At 39.9% G+C, this 21,723-nt stretch overlaps 1 protein-coding gene across 5 annotated transcripts in view; it reads left to right on the top strand.

Annotated features, from left to right (window-relative positions):
* csmd2 (CUB and Sushi multiple domains 2) overlaps positions 1 to 21,723 on the top strand; it is a gene marked incomplete at its 5' end in the record, with an annotated part of 270,610 nt that overhangs the window by 128,609 nt on the left and 120,278 nt on the right. For all 5 annotated transcript variants that reach the window (XM_032535085.1, XM_032535083.1, XM_032535084.1 and 2 more), the window contains 8 exon segments: positions 1,032 to 1,153; positions 3,446 to 3,549; positions 5,612 to 5,724; positions 11,810 to 11,992; positions 15,763 to 15,953; positions 16,232 to 16,367; positions 18,841 to 19,035; positions 20,845 to 20,983. In XM_032535085.1, coding sequence (XP_032390976.1) covers positions 1,032 to 1,153; positions 3,446 to 3,549; positions 5,612 to 5,724; positions 11,810 to 11,992; positions 15,763 to 15,953; positions 16,232 to 16,367; positions 18,841 to 19,035; positions 20,845 to 20,983 — 1,183 coding nt within the window.

The following is a 21,723-nucleotide window of genomic DNA, read 5'->3' on the forward strand; positions in this document are numbered from 1 at the left end:
CAGGTCGTCCCCCAAATTATGTATACACTCACTTACCTTAAAGTACCGGTACTCATTACAAATTCAGCTTTAATTTGAAGGGTGTTTAACAGTTCTGCTTGCAGACACCCTCAGGCCTCGAGAAGAAAGTCACACTGTCCTTTAAAGCTTGGTTTGCTAACTTCTTACCTACTCTTTTCAATCAGAATATCAAAGTGTGATACTCAATTTGTGTTTACGATATAAAGTCTCCGATACCATACATAAGCTATACTTGGGCAGTATCCAACTATATTAATGTTTGCCCAAATTTTGATTTTGAAACATTTTGGCAGGCGATCATAAAGACATGCCATTGTGTTTGTTTGATTGTTCTAATAATTTAGCCTGACAGTGTTTACAAAACAATTCCCCATTATATTTTTCGACCTTTGGAAAAACGGTGTGATTTATGGGTTTGATTGGATCTTTCATTAGTCTATTTTTCATGGTGCCACTCTAAATGGCCAAGTCAAGTGTTTAGAGGATGCACAGCAGTTTATTTTGTTTGTTTGCTCTTTTGTTAATGATTTGATGATGGTTTTAAAAACCGTTATCATTGTCATGCACTTGCCAAACACCTTCATCTTTCAAAAGTGATGCTTGCTCACTAGCACTAGTCAGAAACACTGAAGGAGCCTCAAGTTAAACAAATGCATTTTTAATTGTTATACATAATTGTATTTGGCAGTTTTACTCATTAGGATGTTCTTGTTTAGGATGCTATCCATGCCAAAATTGAGTTGCAAGTGTTGAACCTCCATACAGGTTTTTTTTTTAATACAGAAAACAATTACAATAAATTATTTATTACACATAATGCACAATGTAGTATAAGTAACAAGAAACCTTAACAAGTGGAGGCTGAGGTGGTTGAGGGATGACAGCCATCATGAATTGAGGATTCAACATGCAAATCCAGGATCGGGTTAGACAGATGTCTTTTATGTGAAAGTGTGCATGTAAACTGTCATTGGCCAAACATTTGCCTCTTTGTGTACCTCCCCTTGCAGCACCAATGTGTGGAGGTCAACTGAGAGGGCCCACTGGTGTCATCACATCTCCAAACTACCCGGTCCAGTATGACAACAATGCTAACTGCACTTGGCTCATCACAGCCACAGACACATCTAAGGTAAAAGTCATTAAACATGGGATTCAAGCAACAGTGCAGTGCTAATCTACTGTGATTGCAGCAGTTTCCGGCGGCGTGTTAAGTGGTGTGTTTAGCTGCCAGCAAATTGACTGGTGTGTTTGCACCTGTTAGAAAAGGGAACTCTAGAGGGAGATATTCCGTGATATACAGTACATAACTCTTTTTATACTTTTGATTATCGCTACAGGAGACATAAGGAACATGAAAGGGGGAGGGGAGGCAGAAGCCAACGGAAGACAAAGGGAGTTGTTAGAAACACCTGTGGTGAGGGAGAGGAGTAAAGACGAAAAACTGACGGAAGAGTAATGGAGAGATGTTGAGAGGATGCTCAGAGGATATCATGAAAATGCCACTCTGTTCAGACCAATGACTTTGGAGTTGTGTTCAAGGCCACTCAGCTGCTTTCCTGCCAAATAGCCTTCTCTGAACTCAAACAAAATGGTTTTACAAATCTGTTCTCTTATTGCACTTTGCCGAGTTAAGGAGAGGCAATGTGAGGTGAGAGGCAAGGCAGAGGGGGTAGTCAGATACAATGCCTGCAACCCTTTGCTTGCTTGCTTGCATACAAACACACACACATAGACACCCCTGGGTATACCATTGCTGAAACAGACAACGGTACTTTGGGCTGTCTCTCGCTCTGTTGTCTGGTCGATGAAGATGGAGCGAGGCTGTTCTTTCTGTTTAGAGATGTAATGGGCTTCTATTCCTGCCCGTCCGCATAGGCCCAGCCAGAGGAGACGTTAGGTCAGACAGGAGACTGAGGCGAAACTGCAAAGGGAGGTGGGTAGGACGTGACACAGCTCTTCTAGACCTAAATGCAGCCTCACTTGTGACATCATGACTAATGTGGATTCTTGTTGCTTCTTCATAATGTCCTGACGATACTGAATGCTGCTGTTTTCTGTTGGCAATCTTTTAAGTGTTTATCCTTCAGTGTCAGGGAAACAGGGGTCTCTGTTCTGAAACCAAAATGGCAGAGATGGCAAGCTATATATATTTATGTGTGTGTGTGTTTGTGTATGTATATACGTGCATATATATATATATATATATATATATATATATATATATATATATATATATATATATATTTTTGCTGTGCTTTTTCCCTGTCTTGTTTATTCCTCCTCTCTCTGTGCCTCACCTGTTAGCTGGCAGGTGGGAGATGGGTTTGTGCTATGAAACCCTATTTATCTAGTGGTCTGACCTATTTTGCCTACACACTATCCATCTTTTCTCTCCACCTTGACAATTTTCATTAGGCACTGGGTTTAACATAGGACAGAATGCAATTTGCATTTATATAAGCTTTTTCATTAGGCCAGGCTCTCTCAGTCCTCTGGAAACATTAAGAATTTGGCGGAAATCAGTGGCAGCCAATTTAAATTAGGAGACAAAGACGGACCTTGTTCTGCTTTTTTTAATTTATATTTTAGTCTCCCACATTACCCTGTTTTTTGTCTTTATTTATCAACATTTTGCACTATCATAATGTCTGTCTTTATTCACGTTGCCCCTTTGTTCCTTCAGCTAGAGCACACTTATTGATTTTCATACCTTGTTCCACCTTCTCTCCCAGGAAGAAAGGAGATGAAATAAATAGGTCTGTTTTTTCCTCACTGTTTCTCACTGTTAAAATCCAATACATTAATCTTTTGAAGCTTTTGTGTCACCTTTATGATGCATATATTCACCTTGTGAACAACGTCAAATCCTCTGCCACATCTCCTGGTGCGCTTAAAGTTATTGTGAGTCTGGCTAAACAGGCCACAAAGGCATCTGCAACCTGATGATTTGATGAGCAAGAGTAGGGGTCATGCAGACCGTCTGGCAGGGAATCCAATATTTGATTAGTGGGAGAGAGTTCATAATCACCAGACACAAAGTTAGATGTAGCAAAATATAAACAGTCACATATACATTGACAAAACTCTGTGACCATACCAAACAGGTGATTTACACAAACATGATGCAAGGGTTGTGATTGCAATCAGATAAATGAAGATTCATGATGTATGTGAGAATTTACAAGAAAATATTTAAATACATTGTTAACAATAAAAAGATAGACGTTTTACATACAATACGCACAGCTGGTACAAATGGTTAAATGGAGTTGTGCCAGACAAATATTGAAAAAAGATTGATGGATGATAGATAAACGGAAAGTCACAGATGGGATAGGGGTTCTCTCCTCTGCACCTGGTCAGGAGCATTCAAGCATCTGTCGTTTACAGTTGTCCTGGCAATGTCCCTGCTGTTATCCAGGTGATCAAGCTGACATTTGAGGATTTTGACCTGGAGCGAGGCTATGACACCCTGACGGTGGGAGACGGCGAGGTGGTGGGGGACCAGAAGACCATCTTCCACGTGTGAGTGACTCATTCAACCTCTATATTTTTGCCTTAATCTCCCCTCTGTTCTCTAACTTCTTCTGGCTCTTACTTCGCACAATCGTCACTCGCAGTCATTTTCGTTTTTTGCTACTCATGTTCCATGTAATCATATTCTGTTTTTTTGCTTTCTCTTTCCTCTTCACCTTTCTTCTTTTTGGCACTCGTGCCTTTTCTCCTCCTCCACTTCCCTGCAGCGGGCAGCACCCCTCTCTCTTCCCTTTACCCTCTAGCCCTTTTCTCTCTGTTGTGCTGTTTCTCTTTCATTTCATCACCACCTGATGCAGTAGTGCATGAAAAATAGATGCTGCAGCACATTGTCAATCATCACCTTTTTTCAATGTTAAAAACAAGATCACAGCCGTGTGGTGCAGCCTTGCAAACCGCATATTGATGCCCCCTTATGGAGTTTGTGCTAGCAGATGCTCCATAACAATTCACAGGATGTTGTTATTAATTGTGCTGAAATTTAACACCTTAATAAAGTTTTTATAGATCAGATTTTTATGCAAGACTGCCTCGCCCGGGTGGGAACTGGGAGGAAGTGGGAGATAAATGAGGGAGAGATTTGTGGAGGAAGGGTTTGTTGATAAGGTAAGATCTTTCTCACTTTAGTATTTATGTGCACATTCTTGCACAGAACACAAACACTGAAAGTGACTTAATCTATTCAATTAGGACTCCCTCTGCCCTTTTTTATGATATGAAACTAGACTGTCTTCGAGATCAGATGCACTCTTGCACACAAACAAAATAGAACATTTTAGGACCAGAGAATATACTACAGCTATCAGCACAGTCTAATTTAGGATTACATTTTTCATGAATCAGCGGTGAAGGCAAACATGTGCATTGTCTAGGGAAGTTTAAGGTCGGCTGTATGTAACCCTACTGCAGTCATAAATGTGTTGGTTAATAGGTAGTGAGTCACAGCCAATCAAAGCCCTTCTTTTCACTTGAAAGACACTGTGCACTGACTGTGTGATAGTATAAGAGAACAATTTAGTCTGCCGCAAACGTTTTTCCCATGGGGCAAATGATGTCCTTGTGTAGGAAGAGCATAATTGTCATGAGGAGATACTGTAGACTACCTTAATCATGCCACCAGCAAGGATTGTGTTTTAGACAGTGATTAGCTTGCAGGTAAATTATAACACACTCACCACATTTGTTAGGTTGGATGTTCATTTTGTTGAGTACAATTAGTCCATATCTGCCAACCTCTGTCTATGGGAAGTAGAATTAATACATATCTATGGTCATTCAGGCAACATATCATCTGAAAAAGGTGGCGCTAAGCTTTTAGTTTTAGTAATGCAAACAGTAAAAGAGAAGGGTACATCCCCGTAAACTGGTGCACTGTGGTGCTTCTTTGGACACACTACATACTGCATCTTTCCTCCTACATATACTTACGTATACAATATATAGTACACAGAAACCCACCACAAATTACTAAAATCCCACAGGAAAGGAAAAAGAAACACAGACCCAACCTATCCAGACACTACGTCTTTACTACTCCCACACTCCTCTGTGTGCCATCACTAAAATTAGAGCCCTTAATCACTTACTCCACAGCTATACACTTCCTAATTAGAGTTGGGGGAATTACTATTCAAATAGGATTAAATTACTTCTGTGGCATTGACTGATCTTGCTTTCATTTTCCACTTTCTTGTCCCCAACTGTTTTGAATTAAGGGGTTAGGTAAAAAAAAAAGCCTTCTTAAACTGGAATTGCCTGCAACAGTTTTAGAGCACTTATCTTTGATGAGAAAAGTCAGATAGTTTAATATATAACTTCAGGTGTTTTTTTTTTCTGCCTGCATTAAAGTTTTTAATAATGCAGTAGAAACAGGGCCATTGGCTATTAAAGTAACACAAAATGATTTGCAGTAAGTGCAAACACTGCTTATAATAGTTGAAAAAAAAAGATCCAGGTTACGCAATTGAAACACCTTGGAGTCACACTATGCCAAGAACAAACACACAGTATATTCACATGAGTCTTTTTTTATCTTTTTTGTCTCTTTATGTAGCCTGTCTGGTACCACAACTCCAGACCTTGTGGTTAGCACCAGTCACCAGATGTGGCTCAACTTCAAAACAGATGACACCAGTGGCTCCCTGGGATTCAAGGTGTCCTATGAAGGTAAGGGTGGTCAAACATTTTGGTTGCGAGCCATTGGGATGTGACGGCTTACTGGCCGCAATGAAAAAAGGTAACTTCTTTATGGTAAGCTCAAATAGAAGGGTCTTTTTTGGTCATTTTGGGCATTGTGACTCATTGCTCAAATCTGACAACATGGGCACTGACAGAACACATTCTGCTTCAGTTGACTGAAACATTATTGTCCTTCCCTGTATTCATCATCATGAGTTTAATTTCAAGAACATAGGGGTCGGAGATGCTCCATCTGTCTCATCTAAGACTTTTGCAATGAAGCTTAAGAGCGTCATAAGAACACTGGCGTAGCACTTGCTGTCATGTGAGCTCCTTCTGCCGCATGCTGCTGCATCTGCAAATTACAGATAGACTACAAAGCCCTTAAATAAAACGCATACTGTACAAAGGACTCAATAGACTATCGGTGAATAAAACCACAAAGTGCTGGTTCCATTGCAACTATGCAAAAATTGTGTTTTTACATTAATTATTTGTGTCATGTTTGATCCTTTGAACGCTAATGAGGCATGACAATAAAAGCACTTATTTTTGTCAAACGGGCAATGGGCCATCGATGCAGCCCACCGCTGATAGCTGATGCGTTTCCCTAATCCTTGTGTGTGTGTGTGTGTGTGTGTACACTTATACTGTATATGTCTGTGTGTGTGTGTGTGTGGGTGAACACATTTGTGAGCTTTAAAACATGGGATTTAATATATGTATGTGCTTGCATGCAAAAAATGCAAGTGTAAAAACAAGAGAGACAAAAAGGAGTGACAGTGTGAGTTTAGGAATCTGTATGTGTGTGTTCCATCTGTCTGTGTGAATGTGTGGGGGATTCTTCTTCCAGATAAGTCTGCTGTTTGCCTCTCAGAAGCACAGCGAGTCTTCTCCCTTGCACACAGATGCTTATTTTTCATCAGTAAAAATAACAGAGAAAGTGGAGCAGCATGCTAAACCAAAGTGTAATTAAAACAATGAGTTCTACTTAATGAAGTGGAAGAAACACTTTGAACCACTTCACCTCCCAGATTGAAGCACCCAAAATCTAATTTGCATTCTCAATTACTTGTATTTTAAGCCTGATCATCAAGTGTAATTGCAAACACAGTCATACCAGTACACACACTCCCACCTTACTCATGCATTTAGTGTGGGTTGCACACACTCTGCAATGGCCTCAATCTTTCAACTGAAATTTGAACTGTTTATAGGTATGAGTATTTTTTCTTTTTTTAAAGCCTGTTCAATTTGAGGTTGAAAGTTTGTCTGAATGTTGTCACGTGTAATCAACTGTTGACCAAATGTTATTGTCAGTGCTTGAATAAGGCTGGCACCCACTGATCATTATGTGCATGTAATTTTGCTTAACTACACAGCATCTATATTCATAGTCCAGAACCTTGCCCACTCAAAACTGGGGTTCCTCAGGGATCAGTCCTGGGTCCTCTCCTCTTTTCTCTGTACACCAACTCTCTTGAGTCTGTCATTCACTTGCAGAGCTTTCTTATCACAGCTACGCAGATAACACCCAACTAATTATCTACTTTCTGGAGTCTGAAACACAAGTAGCAGCACATATCTTGGCCTGTCTGACTGACATTCCTTCTTGGATGTCCACACACCATCTGAATTTCAACCTTCACTATGTATATATATATATATATATATATATATATACAGTGGTGTGAAAAAGCGTTTGCCCCCTTCCTCATTTCCTGTTCCTTTGCATGTTTGTCACACTTAAGTGTTTCGGAACATCAAACCAATTTAAACAATAGTCAAGGAAAACACAAGTAAATATACAAATGCAATTTGTAAATGAAGGTGTTTATTATTAAAGGTGAAAAAAAAAATCCAAACCATCATCAAAAAATGATTGCCCCCTAAACCTAATAACTGGTTGGGCACCCTTAGCAGCAAACACTGCAACCAAGCGTTTGCGATAACGTGCAATGAGGCTTTTACAGCGTCCTGGAGGAATTTTGGCCCACTCATCTTTGCAGAATTGTCCTAATCAGTTACATTAGAGGGGTTTCGAGCATGAACGGCTTTTTAAGGTCATACCACAACATCTCAATAGGATTCAGGTCAGGACCTTGGCTAGGCCACTCCAAAGTTCATTTTGTTTTCTTCAGCCATTCGGTGGGGACTTGCTGGTGTGTTTAGGATCATTGTCCTGCTGCAGAAACCAAGTTCGTTTCAGCTTGAGTACACGAACAGTGGTCGGACATTCTCCTTCAGGATCTCTTGGTAGACAGCAGAATTCATAGTTCTTTTATCACGGCAAGTCTTCTAGGTCCTGAAGCAGCAAAACAGCCCCAGACCATCACACTACCACACCATATTTACTGTTGGTATAATGTTCTTTTTATGAAGCAGTGTTCCTTCTACGCCAGATTATCGGACACACACCTCCAAAGAGTTCCACTTTTGTCTCATCGGTCCACGAATGTTGTCCCAAAAGTCTGGGGTCATCAGAGTGTTGTGGAGTAATTGAGACGAACTTTGATGGTTTTTGTCAGCAGGGGTTTTCTCCTTGGAAATCTGCCATGCAGGCCATTTTGCCCAGTCTTCCTGATGGTGGAGGCATGAACGTGACCTTAACTGAGGCAAGTGAGGCCTGCAGTTCTTTGGACGTTGTTGTGGGGTCTTTGTGACCTCTAGGATGAGTGTCGTCGCTGCGCTCTTGGGGTATTTTGGGCGGCCGGCCACTCCTGGGAAGGTTCACCACTGTTCCGTCTTCGCCATTTGTGGATAATGGCTCTCCTGTGGTTCGCTGGATTCCCAAAGCTTTGGAAATGGCTTACCCTTTCCAGACTGATAGATTCAATTACTTTCTTTCTCAATTGTTCGAATTCTTTGGGTCTCGGCATGATGTGGAGCTTTAAGGATCTTCTGGTGGACTTACTGTGTCAGCAGTCCTATTTAAGGGATGCCTTGATTGTAACAGGTGTGGCAATATCAGGCCTGGGTGTGGGTAGAGAAATTGAACTCAGGTGTGGACACCACAGTTATAGTATGTTTTAACAAGGGGGGCAATCACTTTTTCACACAGGGCCATGATGGTTTGGATTTTTTTTCACCTTTAATAAAAACACTTCATTTAAATTGCATTTTATGTTTACTTGTGTTGTCCTTGACTATGTTTAAATTGGTTTGTGAGTTCCGAAACACTAAGTGTGACAAACATGCAAAGGAACAGGAAATGAGGAAGGGGGCAAACACTTTTTCACACCACTGTATATATATATTATATATATATATATATAAAAGCACTTAATTGGACATGTAATGTAGCTTCACATATAAGGCTTTGATTTGGTGGTGGAAATGTGTGCCTGAAAGTCCCATTGAGTCATTGTATGCGATATTGGATCATACCGGTAAACTTGAATGTTAAAGTGCTTTTGTTGTTTTAGACCTTAGGAGATTGCAGTGTAGTTGTTGACAGTAATGTGAGTCTGAGTCCCATTACAATGCTTGGATTACTCCAAATTGTCAAACAGACAGGAACAACAAATATGCCATTACATCGCGTCCCTTATTCATGAGACTAAAAAGCTGTTTCATTCACTCTTGCCTGATCTGCTATACACAACATACACAGAGATACAAACACATTCCATACAGACAGTCCATGAATGATATGTACTCACCAATTTACAGTCATACACACATCAAAGGGCTCATATTTATTTCCCCTATTTTCCCTGAAGTCCTAATTGTAGGGACCCATGAGGCAGGGAGGCCTTACTTGAGAAAAGCAGAGCATTTGAGTTCTTCAGTGAGTCAGCGACAAAAAAGTGATTGTATAGTTGTGTGTATGATTGTATGCATTAGTACATGTATAGATGTATATATGTATTGTTGTGTCCTCTCATAGCTGTCATGATCTTGCACACGTAGTTTCGGTTGAATCTTAATTTTCTCTCAGGCCCACCTCAAATCCCGCTTTCAGCATTCCCCCTTTTAAAGGTGACTTCCACGTAAGATCAATGAGTTGTCTTGTGGATGAGGCTGCCTCAGGACACCCATACATCTAAACAGCAGTGAGCTCTAAATATGTGTTCTAAATGATGCTCATCATTAGGCCTGAGTATGGATTTATAACCAGCAGTGCCCATGGTGCGATTTAAAATCGTATTAGGCCCCGCCATCATTTCCTGAATGGATGAGCTTATTCACACTCTGTGTTTCCCCCATGCCTTGATAGGATGCCTCAGCATTCCCATCTGCAATCCTAAACCTCGGAAAAATAGAAGGAAGAGTGAGTGAGGGAGTGAGGGATGCATGCATGCATAAACCTTGCTATAATGAAATTGGTGTGTGGGGTTTAAATGAAGATGCATGTTCGAGGTGTGTGTGTGTGTGTGTGCGTGTGTGTGCGTGTGTGTGTGTGTGTGTGTGTGTGTGCGTGCCTGAAGGTGCTCGAGTCAGCTTCCAGCGCAAGTGGGAACGCTTGTCAAGGGAAGAGAGACATTTGCAGGGGCAGAGAGAGACTGATGCGAGAGGGGTTTGCAACATTAGTGGGTAACATTAAGTGGGGATAAAGAGACAGTAAAGACTACATAGCGGCAAATTGAATTGACAAGACAATAGGAAAATCACAGTTGATTTTGATGTCAGTACGTGTAAAAGCTAGTCTGCCTTGTCAGCACTTCACTGAGTCAGTCCCTGCTAATATCCTTTCAGTTATATCTGTTCACGCTTAGCTAAGGCGACAGGAATGGCTTTGATGCAAAGTTTCAACAAAACCAGGAACAATTGAAGTAATGACCCAGGAGCTCTACAGCTGAGGATGCATTACCCAACAGAGGTTACTGTTGAGGACATGTCTCATTAACAGATATTACTCTCAGATTGTTTTTATTTTAGTGGTGTCACAGATCTGGACAATTGCAGAAGGTACTTGGTTTCTCACACCATGCAACCCTCACATTTGGTTGCAACACAAGCTCTAGTGCTGCACTGACTCAAAACTATTGTTCAATAATTTCTTCATCATCTTGCTTCAAGTGTGTCTGACTAAAATCTAAACTGTAACTGTAAACCAAATTCGCTGAGGCCCCATCACGTTGGCATACATCAGCTGAGCCAACACTAATTAATCAGTAGAACTGGCTACAGATTGTGTCAGTAACCAAACATAAGGTAGCTTTAAGCATAAGAAAGAAAATGTGCATGATGTTTCTGTAATAAGTGTTGGTAATAATGTAAAGTGCATCCTATTCTGCATGTAGTGTTCACTTTATTATTTTTTCACAAGCAGAGAATTTATTGTCCTAGTGGACCCTGTGGGAAGTATGTGGGGAATATGCTGGTGGAAAGCTACATCATCACAGTATCATAACAACGGTTCACTGCAATTTTTTCCAGACTTCATGAATGGACTATTTGTGCAGGCTTCCAAAGTCAGCAAAAAAAGTAAATGGAAAAGTAAATGAATAAATTAGGTTCAGAGAAATGTATCACTATTGGCCGTCCTAGGAAGTCACGATATAGGGTCAGACATAAATCAGTAGTATTCAGTAACTCTATGTTAATAAGCTGAACACACATTTTCCTGAAACTGAAATCAATGAAAAACTGCAATATCTGTTTTAAATTAGTGTGAGGTCCTGCATCTTCATATCACTTATTACTCACATAGTAGTATCTTGTCAGTATTGGCTGGAGGCTACAGTCAGCAATAACCTTGAGTTGAGATGTCTCTCTCTACCCCACCCCCTCTTTCTAGCTCATCCGTCTAGCATTTTATAAGGAAAACTGAAGGAAATATTCTTCTAATGGGCTACGACCATGCCACCATTCTTGTCCATGCTGCTAAACAATATTATTTCTTTTTTTTAAAGGTTATATAAAGGTTAAGGAGAAGACATTTGGGAAAATGGCTTGTGTTAATTCACTTGTAACCTTTAAGTATATTTCTATTATTATTATTAGTAACAGAAGCAGATGTTTATTTATATAATCCTCATTCATGTTTCTCTGATTAAATCATATTTATTATAAATGTCAATTTTGCATACCTAATGTTGCCTATGTGTTTATTTTTTTGCCTACACAGAAATTGACCAAGGCAGTTGTGGAGATCCTGGAATCCCAGCATATGGCAAACGGGAGGGGGCAGGTTTTCGTCATGGGGACAGACTCTACTTTGAGTGTCTACCTGCCTTTGAGCTGATGGGGAAGAAGAACATAACCTGTCAGAAGAACAACCAGTGGTCTGCTAAGAAACCCAGCTGCGTTTGTAAGTTCTTGGATGCCTTATGTTATTCAGATTCTACATACACCATGTGCAGACATGTGCATGAGTGCAACGCTACTCAAGGGGGGCATAAATATGTATGTTCGTGCAGATGAGGGCAGGGTCGGCGGCATAATAAATGATCAGATTATCCCCACCGTTTGCCCAGCCGAGGCTGTGGATTTTGAAACAATAGGAGTGCTTATTAGCTAATTAAGGCCATGAAAGACAAACACAGAGAGTGAAAGAGTTAGAGGATGAGGGCAAAAGGAAAAGAGAGCTGACCGTGCAGATAATGCCCATTGTTGTATTATTTATGAGATAATAGAGTGGACAAAAAGCTGCAGTATCTAGATAAACCTAGCTGAGCTGAATGACACAGAGGCTGCTGGCACAAGAGTCAATTTGGCTACCTAACACTGGTGAACATTGTTTATTTAGTTAACATTTAACAAACTCTTTTTATTCATGCAGATACAATGCAGCATGCTTGTCTTTGTCATTGATGTTGACAATGTGGTAGAGTTGTCCATTGCCTACTTTTTTGTTTGCATGTGCAAATCAGATATTAGAGAAATACATTTCTATTTATTAGTGTGAACACAGTGTTCCGATCCTAAACGGTTGGAGCACATCCTGTAGCTAATAGTTTGTAAAGCCATGCAGTTGGATGTTCACGGATGCAGAACTAAGTGAAAAGTTGAGATAAATTCTTTACCTTATCACTGCAAGAAGGGAGAAGACCTCATCTATAAGGATGATAATATTAATAATCAGCATTGCTCCTGCACTGCTAGATAAGCATTTGACTGTTATTAATAATAAAAAGGCAACCTTGGCTGCAAATCCTGATAGTTCCTATACTCCCATAACTAGGCTATTTAAAGCTACTGTGCAAATACATGTAAATATCTAATGTGCATTTGGGAAACAAATTAGTGTTTTGTTTTACTGACTAAGAATAAAGTTATCTTTTAGATCCCCCTAACACATTTCCACTGAATTACCCTTAGTTTGTGTTGATGTTGAGCTTGCAGTTACATTTAAGGTTGCTGAAATGGAATTGTCTGGTCTTCCAAACAATTCGGGTTATCCTTAAATGCCAGCCTATGTACATTTTGTAAATAAAATATCCCCAGACAATCAATAAATTAATTATAATTGATTGATGAACTAGACCAATCTGCCTTTTCCTGGCCAGTTTCTCACGTCAAATTGTTCCTTTGTTTATTTAGAAATTGTTGAATAGAACCGTTGTGTTAAAAAATAAGAACATGTGCCAATGACACACCAGCAATGTTCCGTTTGTCCCATCAGATGTAGAAATCTCAGTCTAACATCGAGGTATTGTGCTGTTGCCCTCTCGGCATAGCCATTGGAGTAATCAGGATCAAGTGACAGCCTTGACAGTAGTCAGGGAGAGAGATGAGACCAGTTCTCATTTACATTGCCAGCACATTCCTTAAAGTTAGGCATTGCTTGAAAAAAAAAAGACTTCTGGGTACGTTTTTCAGCTCATGTTTTTGCTTAGGTTTCCTCTATCCCCATTTCATTCCACGAGGCTTACCTAATAGTAGCACCGCCAGGCATTTTAGTGCTACTACAACTGGCAAAGTCTGACGCCCAAGTCATTCTGTATCCTTTTGTTATTGCTGATGGGCCATTAACACATCATCCTTCTTCATCTCTATAGTGCTGTGTTAATCTCTGTAGCAGCAAGAAAACATTCTGCCCCAACACTATATAATTATTATGCATGTCAATGACGTCATTGAACCTCAGAGGAGGGACGATGACAGAGGAGAAGATGACTGGCGGAACCTGACTGATATCTGTGACAAACAACTCTCTTGGATCTTCATTCTTTCTAAAACTTCACCTAATGTTAGTTTATATAGTGACTTTGCTTTTGTAAACATTACTGTTGATGCTCTACAAACATTTAGTTTTCACTGGGCATTGAAAGTGAAACGTGTGTCCCACTTGCATTGATTCCTTGTGCTGCTTACAGATGGTTCTATTTTAATTTCGCCTTTCTTCATAATGTGTAGGCATACTCCTTTTTGTCATGTAAGTAGTTTATATTACCACAGGCCGCTGTAGCGCTGCCTGCTTTCTTGCACCTATGTTGAGCCAGTGTGCAGATTTTTCCACGTACATTTTCCTGCCACTCTCCCTGCTGTTCTACAGGAGTTTCCATTCCCCAGATTTTTACACGATACAATATCAAAACCAGCTCGTCTACTATATTCATTTAGAAATAGCCTAGGTTCACTTCTGTTTGGTTCTATCTGATGCTGTTTTGAGTTGTAAGCAACATAATCTTCAGCTTAAAACCTAAAAGGCATGTAACAAATGCTGAAACATGGTAATCAATTTCAGCATTTTTATTTTTGCAAGTAAACTGAATGGTAATATAATAATATAATGGTGTAATGATTACATTATCACATTGTGTCAAACAAAAGAACGACAAAAAGTCCCCACAGCATTTAAATCTATCCCTTCATGTCTCCCGTGCTCAGTGCATCTTTCAGTTCAACAGTCAACACACAACCTGCCATCTGATCGCGCACCTCCACACCAACCTATGGAAATAATACAATTTTAAAAGTTACTGTTTTATTCAAATTTGTCACTTTAATATCAATTCTGATATTATTATAGCGTATAGTGCACACAAAGGACACCCGTATTGGGACAGAACGTTTATAGTCAGAAAGAGAGTGATTAGTTTCGCTTTCATTTCTGATATTTTACACATATGATAGGATGGATACTGTGCACCTACACACCTTAGTGCGATGATTATAGGTGATTATAATTGCATGTGAGTGAATATTTGCGTGCAAATAAGTTTCTGTGTTGCATTCATTGTCTCAATATGCTGTGCCACCATTATGCAAATACGTCAATTACTGTAATGGAAAATCACATATTTCTCTTTTAACGTATCTTACTATTGACTTTAAAAAAAAAAAAAAACTAATGTTCTTCTGTTTTATTAAAAAGAGCAGAGACTGGCTTTTCTCTACTTCCAATTTCTATCCCGGATTTGGAGGTCAGAGGTCACATGGACTGATAGTCAGAAGGGTTTTTTATTGTACCCTCCCCCACTGCTGTCAGCTTGTAGAGGGTTAATAAGCAAGTGATTCTCCCAAGACTCTTTGCGCATTCTGCCAGACTTTCATGAGGAACTGAACCTTCTTTGCGTAAAGAATCTACCACATTACGCTGCGGAGGAGAGTAACAATGTTAATTGCTGCTGTACCTGTCGAATAAAGGGGGTGTTTTGTTGAAAAACAACTCCCAAAACCCATCTATCCAGCCATCCATTTTCTAAATGTTACTCTATCATTTTTACAATATAAGAATGTGAATAACAGTCATTTAAGAAAAGTCAGGGCAGGAAGGAAACATAACAATGATTGAATAATTCCATTTTGCTATACACAAATAGTGTGGGCTATTGCGGTTCTAGTGTTAAATAGGATTTAGTTTGTTGTTTTTGTTGTGGGTTTGTCCTATTTGTGTGTGTATGTATGTATGTATGTATGTATGTATGTATGTATATATATATATATATATATATATATATATATATATATATATATATATATATATAGTGTGTGTGTGTGTAGCATATTGTCTTGTTGTCAGCAAAATAAATTGAATTTCCTCATATTTCTCAGCCTCCTAAACAATACTCAGTTTATGTTGCTTTGTTTTATCCTTTCCCTCTCTCTGTCTATATCTCTCCATCATTTCTATAGTTTCCTGTTTCTTCAACTTTACCACTCCATCCGGGGTGCTGCTGTCTCCCAACTACCCTCAGGAGTATGGCAACAATATGCACTGTGTGTGGCTGATCATCACCAACCCTGAGAGCCGCATCAATCTGGCCTTCAACGACCTCAGCATGGAGAAACAGTTTGACTTCCTCTCGATCAAGGATGGTGGAAAGGTAGTGCAGACTGATATGCTGTCATCAGTTACTTTGAATAGTTGTGTTGCAGCTTCAACTATTGACCTGTCTATCAGTCATTGTGCATCTGAGTAGAATGAAGCAGCCTTTATAATTTTATGTACGAGCCAAACAACCACAGCTGCCAGTATCATTGGACTTGCTTGTCATTTTATCTGTCCACATCTCTGTTGGAGCTGTATACTCTCTAACTTCTTCCCTTTGTAACTTATAATATCTTTTGTCTCATCAAAAAACTCTTTATCTTTTTTTGTCAGGCTGAGTCTCCTATTCTGGGTACCTTTTCCGGTGATGCCCTACCTCCTCCTATAACAACTAGTGCCCATGTGGCCCGACTGGAGTTCCTGACTGACCACACCTACACAGACAGAGGCTTTAACATCACCTTTACAAGTGAGTTTTGGATGTTACTTCCAAAGAAGATAAAGGCAAGTCTTTAAAGCTTATCACAAAAGCCCGCACTGACTGGATGTTTTGTATTCTGGATTGTTTGTGCCATATGTGCTGTGTGTGTGTATTTGTGTCTGCGTGTATGTGTGTGTGCAAGCAATAATCATCTGCTATAGCTATGTCTCCCACAGACTGCATTGAAACTCATCTTCCTATCAGCAACACATTCTTTGCACACACAGTCAAAGAAAATGACAAAAACACTGTCTTCATTGTCTAAATAGAGACTTGACATCTAAATAAAGCCCAAGCAAAGATAGCGCATCCTTACCTGACAGATACATTGCAGCAGTGCTCATTATGTTCTGTTCTGGGTAGCTGCTGACATCTGAAGAAATTCCAGATTGGTTCTGTACTCTGACGCAGTACACGTTAGCTGCATGCTGGTAAACCCATTTCATGGATATACTGTACCATCAGGGTTAGGCAGCAGGATTATTGCAGTCATTGCATATGCGTTATTGTTTAATGAGCCTGATCTTTGCATTCTTCCACATCGGAAAATATCTCCTTACAGGGTATCTAACTCAGGGCCTATAAAGCCACAAAGCTATTTTATAGATAGTTAAGGTGCCGTTGGGAGGTTTGTCTCTACAAGATTTTGGCACTAAAATGAGTTGCTGTGACTCACTTTGATCCAAGCAATAAAATGTTTTGTTTTTTACTTTTACAGTTTGTTGCTTTTACATGGTCTTGTTTGTACTTCTCACTTTTAGTTTACCACATCATTATAGTTATTCATCTACTTGGGAGCATTGATTTATGAGGTAGGTTATTTAGAGAGGTTATTTGTGTTATTTTCATTAACGCAAATGTCAAGCCCACATGGACTTATGATGCACTAAAAATACTGTTACAGTAGTGAGACATATGTAAGACGAGGGCTGTTTTAAAGCCCAATCATTCGACAATTATGTCTGACTTTTGTAGGTTCCCATCCCGAAGTAATAATTATAATTATTGTAATTGTAGGAATCAGGTCTGAAATTAAAGGAGATATGATGCAAAATATTTTCAGGCACTTTAACTGCTATGTGGCTGATCCTGTCGTTTCACACTAGAATATTTAGACAAACTCTTTAACACAGTATTAGTATTTTGCTGACCGGATGTTTTGTTTGTGTGATAATTTGATCTAGTACACTGTGGTGGCTGGTATGTAAAATTACAATATACTCAGAAGACTGATGCAGTATTCTGTTGCTAGTTCTTTACACTATTTCTGCCTTAGCAAAAAAAAAAAAAACATATGTCAGCCTACCCAGAATGCTTTTTGGGCCTGGCTCTAGCTCATTTGAAGACATGCCATCAACCCAACCAAGGTGCCTCTGTAAAGCCGCAATGTGGACAACACATGGTGACTAATGCATTAATTAGCAATTTAGATGAATAAATAAATTACCAATGCAGCGTGGTGAATGAATGTCGAGAGCAGTTAATTGAAGATGACGGTTAGTTCCTGAGAACGGTGTCATCTCACTGCAGGATCGGTTTTAGGGGGTTGTGTGGCTGAGCGGACAGTTTTCATCATTCGTGTTAATTAAGGACATGCCAAACTGTATTGAGGAGATTTTGGCACGTTAATAAATAAGATGATCGTGATGGATGAGGTGTGGCTAGCACTCTGTAGGGTCCATCGGATACAGAAGGGGCATTTATCAACACCTACAGTACATGTGTCACCTACCTGCGTGTGCATACAAAAGTGAGAGCAGGAAAGTTAAGTGAGAGCGATAGTGAGGCAGGTGATGTATTTGTTTACATGCCTTTTTCCAGGGTTATGCTTCTTGTGTGACCGTTTCTTTGTGGCCTTTCTAACTGGCTCCTGCTTAAAGGTTCATTGAGAGGCTTGTAAGATAAAATCTCGAGGATACACGAAAACAATTTTCCCTGTTTACTCCACGAACCATTCAACAGTTTCATCTGGTGCTGATGATCTGCATGCGGTGTGGTTTCCCACCCTCTGTAGTCACTGCGCCAATATGACTCACTAAGTGAAACACATTTCTTCTCGTTAAATGCTGGCATGGCTAAATGCTGACAGTAGAAAGAAAAAAAAAAAGTTTTGTCCAGAAACTTAGGTAATTATTTTGGGTTCTCTATGAGCTTCTTTTGCACAAAACATGTAATGTGTCACAAGGATTAATACCAGCAGAATTACATGAACATGAATTATTCTTCTTGTTTTCAATAAGATGACACTTTGCTTCTTCATTTCTTTCAAACGCATTTTATAGAAACAGTTTTTTGTAGGAATTTTTCCTTTTACTTTGTGACTGACAGTAATGTTAAGTGACTGAGGGGAGTAATCAGTAACTTTTTTTGTCATTTTTCTTCCTTTTTAAAAACATTTACTCATCCTCATCTCACACCTATGTCGTCCCCTAACCCCGTCTCCTCTCTGCATTTTCAATAGCATTCCGCCACAACGAGTGCCCAGACCCAGGTGTGCCAGTTAATGGGAAGCGCTTTGGTGAAAGCCTTCAGCTGGGCAGTTCCATCTCCTTCTTGTGCGAGGAGGGCTTTGTTAAGACCCACGGCTCACAAACCGTCTCTTGCATTCTTAAGGATGGCAACGTGGTGTGGGATAATGCAGTTCCCCGCTGTGAAGGTGAGTAAAGGAGTGGTAGTAAGTGAGTGGTTGGCCTTTTGTATTGCACTAGGATCAGGGAAACACATTTTTGTTCTTCTGTGTACTGTACTGCACTGTATTTATAATGATGACATTAAAGTGTATCTTATCTTTCCCTTTGTGGCAGTCCTCTTATAACAGGTTTTTTGCCTTTGTTTTCAAACCTGAACATTTTAGCTACACCCACCAACACATTTTTTTCATTAGGTGACCTGAGATGAAGCCAATTGCTGGGGACACATGGGTGTATAAAAAAATAACATCCTTATATTTTCTGACCTCCTTTTTAATATTAATTGTAAATATTAGCAAGATGAGTGGGATTATTCCACATTTAAATCCAATATCACACCCTGCACAGTTATGTTGGCATAGTTAGCTGTGTGACTCAGAAAAATTCAGATATCACCAGGGTAAATATGCAGAGGATTTAAGTCATTAAGAGGAAAATCCGAAAGCATGTATTCCGTTGTCAAGCGTCTCATTGGCTAGATGCCCACTGTGTTATAGCTTACAACGATAAAATGAAAGTATGTTTGTTTCAATGTTCACTCTAGCTAGTAATGTATCATCACTACTGCACATTTCAGGATTGTAAAAAGATGGAATTTTTCTGCACACCCAAATAGTGAATGGATTGGTGTTGATAAGAGGAGGACCAGAAATGAATCTAAAAAATAGATTTTCTACTTCTTCTAGGATGCACTAACTCAAAGTATTTCACAATTGTTGCAGATATAATTGATTAATATGACTAATCGCATACATTGTTATGGCAGGGATCACTAAGCTCTGACTAAATGGTGGGGATTGCTGGTGATGATACATAAACTTTGTTAATTTAAGTATCTGTAGCTGCAGACATGCTGTGCTTACATGCAGATTGCTGAACATCCATTCACCTCTCCCTGACTCAATATCAATAAACTATTTCCAGCAAATCGGAAAAGGCCAATAGAGCGGGCAAAGCCAAGACGAAGCTAGGTATTAACCAGTTCAGGCTCTTGGACACCAGCTGTGTAGCAAATTAAACACAGACAGGGTTAAGGCTCTAAGATGCCTAATCAGGCTCAATAGTTATGATACACAAAGGAGAAACCATTATGAAAACATGTCACTTCCCCCTGTGTGCCAAAGCAGCTTTTTATTCCTCTGAGATCATCTATCACACCCCTGCGTCTGTAGCGTAATGCGTTTTATAGATGTCCTTCAGTATGCTGAGTTGGCTGATTAAATCATTCCACTTCAAAGGGAGCGAGAAGCTGGCACTGTAACTGAGCCCTCCACTGTGCCTGTGTGTTCTGGTTAAGGATAGGCAGTTACAGAGATGCACAGCATCTGTAACCCTCTATTGGAGAGGGGTCGATGTGCTCTAGTGTCTTTTGTGCTCGCGATCAAAGATGTTCCGTTTTCTCTGTTTGATGGGGATGACAGCAGCAGCAGCACCTTTTGTAGGAGGGTTTGATGACCGATTTAAAGACAACAGCATATGGGGAGGAAAGGTATGCATACACATGGATATTTTATTCATGCCCTTGTGCACACATGCACACAGACGCACGTACAATGAAGAGGTATGTTCCTAGGAGAAATGGTTAACCTTGAGGTTAGCTGTCACCAATTTACATTAGATAGACCCTGGCACTCAAAGAAATGGGATAAGCCTACGGCTGATGCATGGGATCATCTATGGACATTGTCATACATCAGCTGGGAAAGACATGCATAATTTAATCTCTATCTGTTCTTTCTCTTTCTCCATTTCTTCTCTCTATCTCTCTCTGGTAGCCCCATGTGGAGGGGATCTGAAGGCTCCCAGTGGGATCATCCTCTCCCCTGGCTGGCCAGAACTGTATAAGGAGGCCCTTAACTGTGAATGGATCATTGAGGCTCCTCCAGGCTACCCCATCAAGATCATCTTCGACAAGTGAGTCGGCCACACCGCAACTGCTGCTGCTACTTCACTGTTTCTTTTGTGTTTTGTTCAGTCTACCTTCTCACAATTTCAACATGTGCTCACATTTATTTCACTGCTTTCTTTATTCTTTTTATCTGCCTTTTTGGCAGTAATGCAGTAGATCTAATGAACATTGCCGTACACCCTCAACTAGGATAGCATTATGTTTTATTTAGGAATAAGTATTTCACGCTCATTAGTATTTGATTCTTTCATTTGATACCCCCTTCCATGAAGAGCCACAGATATAATTACAGTTTATACTCACTCAAATATACATACACAATAAACTGCACTAGACCTGCAAGTTTGTAAATGAAGTGTAATGAAGTGGAGATGGTCTGTCAAGGGGAACCAGAGAGATGGGAAAGGAGAGAATTTGTCCTGATGTTTAAGAGAGAGAGAGAGAGAGAGACATACATTACAGTCACAGGATCAAACGCTACATTAGCGATTCATGAAGGCTCATCCTTGCGAGCCCATCTCGTCCTCGTCACTGCCATGATAGCACGCCATGCAAAATGAATACAACATAAATGTTTGTTGCTCTTTAATTTTTATGTAACATCAATAAAATATTACAAACCGCTTCATTTAGATTACATGGTTCTGAAACTAAGCAATTTATTCATGGCTTTGAAGATGAAATGGCTGTGGCAACAAAGAAACAAACACACACACACACACACACACACACACACACACACACA

This window comes from Etheostoma spectabile, chromosome 14, assembly GCF_008692095.1.
Source record: "Etheostoma spectabile isolate EspeVRDwgs_2016 chromosome 14, UIUC_Espe_1.0, whole genome shotgun sequence".
In the NCBI taxonomy this organism is placed as follows: Eukaryota; Metazoa; Chordata; class Actinopteri; order Perciformes; family Percidae; genus Etheostoma; species Etheostoma spectabile.